This window comes from Daktulosphaira vitifoliae, unplaced genomic scaffold (assembly GCF_025091365.1).
Source record: "Daktulosphaira vitifoliae isolate Bord-2020 unplaced genomic scaffold, ASM2509136v1 Scaffold_2, whole genome shotgun sequence".
Taxonomy (NCBI): Eukaryota; Metazoa; Arthropoda; class Insecta; order Hemiptera; family Phylloxeridae; genus Daktulosphaira; species Daktulosphaira vitifoliae.
This window is the reverse complement of record NW_026099573.1, coordinates 428,901-435,881: the sequence shown is the minus strand read 5'-3', so window position 1 is coordinate 435,881 and position 6,981 is coordinate 428,901. Positions and strand designations below refer to the sequence as shown.

At 36.7% G+C, this 6,981-nt stretch overlaps 1 protein-coding gene across 2 annotated transcripts in view; it reads right to left on the bottom strand.

Moving 5' to 3' along the window:
* LOC126897332 (sal-like protein 1) overlaps window positions 1–3,251 on the bottom strand; it is a 47,002-nt gene extending 43,751 nt beyond the window's left edge. For both annotated transcript variants that reach the window (XM_050670862.1, XM_050670861.1), the window contains exon 1: window positions 2,532–3,251. In XM_050670862.1, the coding sequence (XP_050526819.1) occupies window positions 2,532–2,667 (136 nt within the window). In that variant the 5' untranslated portion in view covers window positions 2,668–3,251. The remainder of the gene's footprint in view (window positions 1–2,531) is intronic.
* Between the last annotated feature and the right edge of the window lie 3,730 nt (window positions 3,252–6,981).

Sequence of the window (6,981 nt, the reverse complement as noted above, 5' to 3'; positions counted from 1 at the left end):
TTTTTTTTTTTTTTTTTTACAATCGTTGTAGTAATATATACGGCGACATACACGGTTCTATCGACTCCCGGTCGTTTGTGCATTTTATACCAACGCGACATTTTCTCATGGTCCGAGATGACATCGGTGGGGCGATATAATACAAAAATATACGCTAAACTAAATTGGTTTTGGGAAAAATGCTGAAACGCATTTTGTACGTATATCGCGCGTCGTTCAAAGTCTCCGCGCGCGCGTATATTCGAGTCGGCGGAGGTCGACTTGGACGCGCGTACAACGCATACCGGTCGTTTGTGTAATAAAGACCGATGGACCATCGGGGTGGTTATCCCTCGACCCGGTTATGTGTGTGTGCAATGACCGGTCGGCCGCGTTATTCACATAAAAGTGGAAAAAAGACGGAAAAAACGAGCCCGGTGGGAAAACTCGCCGCGACCACTCCGACCGTCTCGCGGTCGACGACGGGGGTGGCGTCGGCAGCGGTACACGGGCGTACGTGTTGTACAAGGGATACGAGGATACGCAACACTGCAGCAGCAACGGCGGCGGCGGCACCAGCAAGCAGCCACAACAGCGACAGTAGTGAAATCAGAATAATATGGACAGCGCGCGCGGAGAGTCCATAACGAGGAGAGAGACGGGTCATCGCAAGACAAACGGGATAAAGTCATCGTCGGCGGCTAACGTTTGCGGAGGAGTCGAGTACCCCAGGGACGAATAACACAAATAGGACCTGGTGTACATACGCTGTATACAAGGGCAGGGGGGTGTAGTAATAGTAGTAACGCGGGGCGGTGTAGCAGTTTCATGGATTTACTCAACGGGTCGAGGTCGTAATTTTTGTCTTTTCTCCACGCTCACAGCACCACCACCACCACCACCGACAACAACAACATCCACTACGACGACGTTTATGGCGTGCGTGTTGTGGCGATTTTTATTATTATAACTCTGTCGGTTTATTATTATTATGTGTCATAGCTCACTGTGTAACACGTATAAAACAAAACTAGGAAACGACTGTTGTTGTCGAACGGGGTCGTCTACAATAAAATGCGACCGGACGAGCAATAGTCGCCGCCATATGTAATTTCGGTCTGAGGCGAAGTTTTTAAACAAACGATTTTTTATTCGAATTCGACACCGGAATAATATTTAGATTATTCAGTGTTCAATTAAAGAATTCCTTCCTATTGATTTCACTCGCAATAAACGGCGTTTGTCATAGATGTATTGTGCGATCGTGTCGGGTACTGTTACTACTACTACTACTAAATTTACGTAGTGTTTACCGGTAAACGCTACGTAAAAATGGTCAAGAGCTGAGAAAATATCAAGTTAAATGATTAAGGAATAGGTTACATTTTTAAATCGTCGAATAAATATTGTCAGTAGTTATCATTTAAAGACAACACGAATATTATACGCGATCAGTACATGAAATCGCACAAATATTCACCGCCGCCGCCGCCGACCTTTTGTCGTTCGTTAAAAATACAATAAAAACGATTTATTGTCAAACGAAATGTTAATTATTTGGCATCGATACAAAATCGAAATTTTTTTCTTTGTCGAGCAACATATTCGCCCATGTGTTTTTTTCATCATCATCATCTCCTATAATAGTATTGAAATATTGTTCGATTGACGATTTTATGAATTAGAGATGATTTTATGATCGAATTGACACCAAATTTATATTTTCTATTTATAATTTATGCTTTTTTTATTTTTGTATTCTAATAAACTTGTATATTTGAATTTTATAAGAAAAAAAAACTCATATTTCGACTATTCGAGTCGTAATATGATGAACTTTTATTTATTATTTAATTTATTAAAAAAAAAATACTAATTGGTATAAAATCAGTCGTTAATTAATCCGAAGGCAACATTCATGTTTATTTATAATATCGTTATTATAAATATTATTATAAATAATTTATATTGATGAATTCATTTCTAAAACCCGGTCGTTAAAATGTTTAATTTTTACATTAATATTTATAAATAATTTCAAGTATGTTTTTTTTAGAATGTTTCGTTATAATATTTGTCTCGTATTGCAAATATGTATTTATCGAGTAAACCATACACACTATCTCAAAACCCGTTATCCATTGGTTTTATAATTGAATTTAAATAATTTTCGGCTACTTCTTAAAAATTGATATGTATAATTAACGTGTATATTTATATATGTATAATTAATGTGTATATTTAATATGTATAATTAATGTGTACATTTAATATGTATATTTAATATTTATAATTTATATTTATATATTTCGCAAGTACTAACGCGTTAAATGACATTATTTTTTTAGTTATCTAACCAATGCAAACGAGCAGGTCCTTGCGCGTACCAGATATGATGTTATCGTGCGAAACATTTTTTACTGACCGAATTTCTTTCTAACAATCGAGTTATAAACAACAATGCGATTTCAATCGCGATTTTGCGCAATATTTTTGTTTTGCCATTCGAAAAAGTTTCGCAAGGGAAAATCAAACTAAAAACTGCTACTTACCGTCATCGTATTGCGATGCCGCCAGCGACGACGACGCTCGACGATGACCGTTGACGAAGACCACCGGTTGTCCCGTGTCTTCCTCGGATCCGTCGTCAAGGACCTTGACCGGTCGGGATTGCTTTCTGCGGGACATGCGGATCGGCGACAGGGTCCGAGCAGGTGGCAAGCCGGTGATAATGTCGATCGCGCGATGAGCGTTACGACGCGTTATACGGCGGCTGCTACACTCCTCCAAGCGACACGACAGCTGTGTTCCGAAGATTACACGCCGCAGTCATAACCGAAGATTTTCATACTGAACTCGAGCGATGGTATTGCACGCACGCACACGTTATAAGAGAGTCAATATATATAAGAAAGTCAATATATGTATGAGGAAAAAAAAACAAAATATTCGAATCGGTTATGTTCGTTGACCGACGGACGGCCGCACAAATTACACACACGATTTTTTGAAATCAAAACACAGTCTATTTTTACACACAACGCTATTGTTGCAACGCGAAGTGATCTCGGAGAAATCCATCAACGAGCGTACCGCTCCGAAAACGATGACGGTCTGTTGCTGGCACGCGGATCACGTCGACATATCGTGTGGTGCGCGTAGCTACCCCGTGTGTTTGTCGAATGTGTGCGCGTTGTTGTGTCTATGATGACGGTTGTGCCACGACTGTTGCGAGGACTGTTCGGCCGACCGACCGGTAAGCATGCCCGAACGAGACTGACGGCCGTGGGCCGGCGGTGTGTTTGCTCGCCCGCACGGCTACGGTGACGCCGTTGCGGGCGGGGGGTAGAGGGGATTGGCTCACGGATGGGCGTGCCGGTCGGTCCGTCCAATGGATGATGAACGCGGGGCACCGGCGGATCGAAGCGCATGGAAAAACGGGTAAAATCGACGGAAAATGAAGAGGGAAAATATTAATTTCCGCGTTGGATATAATAATTATCGCGCGTCTTCTTTCGTCTCGTTCGTTCCGTTCGGCTTTACGGTTTTTCACCTACACAACAGTTTCGTCCCGACAAGTACGCCGATCGCCGCCCCCATCAAAACCAACGGTGCAACTACCGATAAGACTTCAATTTTATACCCCGTCCCTAGGGTCTACCGGTAGAAGTAGTGCCTTCCCTGAATTTTAATACCTACAGTTTCAACGAATTATTTTTAATTATAAGACAATAATATCGGATTTTTTCCGTATGATTTTTTTTTCCTGACATTACACGTTATATATACATATACTCTCTACTATTGTAGCCAACGATATCGTTATTTTTTACGCATGACGTGACATCGTTTCGATATTACGCCACCACCGCGATCAACCTCACAATCGTTTGTTCGGTCGGGTACAGAGTTATCTATATTAATGCGCTGGTAACGGGAGGATGTATGTGGGGTTTTGCCAGCCACGGTTTCTTGCGNATTTATATAATATATAAACACGTATTATATGTTGTGTACCCACCACTGACGACTACATGACTCGTTTGTACCCTCAACGAATTCTAATTATACAATAAACAATACATTTAACGATTAATTCGGTGAAATTATTTCTAATTTATTTACATCACGTTTATTACACGCACTTTCACTACGACGAATGGTGAAATAATATTGCACGAGCACATTTTGATTTTTTAGACGCGTTTAAATCTTGTCTGGATTATTAATAATATACTAATGTCGTAAGATCTGTTGTCCAATATCCACATCCTTCCACATACTATATATGCTGTTCATTTAGTAACCCATTATCATTCTTCTGTTATTAGGGGGCCAGGAATTGTATGGATTTATAATTATTGTTTTGAATCACTTGGTTCAAAATCGGTGCGATTTTGTCGAAAGATTAGGAGCGCTATATAGTAACCTAGCGTTTGTTTAGCGTAGTTAAAAGTTCCTCACCCCTTCCCTCAAACAATAAGATCGTTAACATACATATCGCATTAATTAAATTTTTAAGTCGATTAATAAAAACTTGTGCAGGTCGCTGGTGGTTAAGAACAACTTATTTATATAACTTAACAAGAATTTATCAGTGCATATAATTCCTAACCCTAATTAATGTTATTGGCGTATGATAAAAACAAAATTGTGTGCAATATAAACACGAGAGCCTTCGTTTATTTTAAATGGCTGTTATTTTTATCGTTGTCTCAAAATGACTGGCTAGGAACCGAGATAATTGCGGTTTTTTTCTATTCAGTTTTATTCTTATAACTGGTAAGAATTACTTCATATCTATATAGAATTTTTTTTTTATACGAGTCGAATAAATGATTACATAAACGAAAAATACTGTAAGACCGCCGCCCGTTTAAAACAATTAATTGAACTTAAAATTTGACAAGAAAAAAGTTCAGGATTATTTAAGATTAAAAACCTTAAACAATTGAAATAAACCTTAAAGCGATTTCACTACAATACTTTCGATTTCCTGCGGTTATTTTAACCTTACGAATTCGTGAAAAAAAAATTCAATACAATTCAACCGATTTGCTACTAGATATTGTAAAAATTTCATCACAAAACTTTACAGCAATAGAAAAGTTTTTTTCTAATGCCTCTGAGCTCCCCATTCTATTACTACACACGATTCTAATTAAATATAGTTTCTAGTCGACAGTGACTCGAGCTACTATCGACGACTTTCACGAGGGCTTGTTTGTCGTTTATCATTTTGTTAGAAATTGTTGTCGTGTCCTTTTAGGTATATTCATGCGGAAAAAAGTCGTAAATGTTAATATTTGTCCGAAAAACGAACTAATAACGTCGAGTAAATGCTCATTGCAACGCTTTTTCAACGTGTAATTTGCTGAATAATATCACTACACTTGAATGACTTAAAAAAAATAACATGTAAGATTTTTGTTGGTTTTCCACGCGTATTGTTTGCATAATTGTTTGTTTCGATCGAAGAGAATGCAATAATAATTAGTATATTATAATATTAATGTGCACATAAATACAAAAAATACGATGAAAAATAAATGCTTTCGTTAATTGTTGTCGGATCAGACGTAAGTTGCATTACTTTGTTAATAATTAATTGACGGTGAAAAATGATCGATAGAGTAGCTAAAAGTATATTTTATATATATTATATATAATATATTATAATCGTGGATATAACAACTAGTATATTATTATACTATTAATGTGTATAATACTATAAATCCGAGAGGATTTAATCGAAAGGAATTTATATCGAGAGCTTTGTATCTTACATTGTTAACACTGGAGTACATTTTTGTCTCCACCGTCGAGGTTATAACCTCATGTAACGTTTAGATATATCTAAGTGTATAAATGACCGTGATTTTATTTTTTGTTTTTATCATTTATGCGCCAAAAAGAATTTATTGAGCATTCTTTTAAGACCGTTTTTTTTTTCAACGGAGGAGTATGTGAAAATGCGTAGTGTTTGTAAGAGCTATTGATTTTTCTGTTGATCAATCCTTTTGTCTCATTATTGTCTAATGTCGACGGTAACATTTGTCGTTGTTATTATTTGTTAAATCAGGTCTTGGTTATTAAAACTGCAGTTTTAATAACAATAACCTTAAGTTTTTCACGCGAGTCTACGTGTTAAAGGTTTCACGAATTCGTGTACGATTTAAAATACTCGTAGAGGAGAACCGCTTAATTTGAAACACTTGAGGCTTCCTACTGAAATCCTTTGAACGTAATCCAAAATACGATTGTAGTAAAATTGAAATGATTATTGTGAATTAATATTGCGAGTTGTACTTGTACGGTTCAACGCAAACAAATGAATTTTACTGAAAACAAAAGAAATGCTTAATTTGTTTTACTCATAGGGATATAATTTTTTTTTTTATACAAATATGTTTGATTTTACAATTATAGGAAATGTCGTCGTCGTCCGTTGTAACATAAATAAACCCAACTCGTTATTATTTTTCAATGATTTTCAAGATTTTGTAGTCAGATAATTAGCTTACGAACTATCGACCCCCCGTCGCTCGTCTTACCTGTACATATATTGCTGGATATTACATAAAAAAACCTCATGCAGTAATAACCAGGTAAACACAACATTTTTATGAATAAAATACTTCTTTTTATTGTAAGCTGACGACAGGATGAATGAAAAGGTGGCTACAGTGTTAGATTATTTTAAACGTAACGATCAAGAGTACTCCATCGTACTATCATTTTTTCATTACTGCTCGGCAAGAAACAAATGCCGACAAATCTTTTCACGACCAAATTTATCTTTCCTGTTAAGAGGAAGTGATGAATGGCAATTATGACGCGACATAATGTTTCAGTTGCCTACACTCTTCTATTAGATTTCGCGCATTTTATATTGAAATCAACTACGATTAAAAAATATGTACGCAGAATGAATTTGATTATCTTAAGTTAATTTTAGTAGTCATTTTTTTAAGAAATATTCTTAGATTACGTTAAAATCAT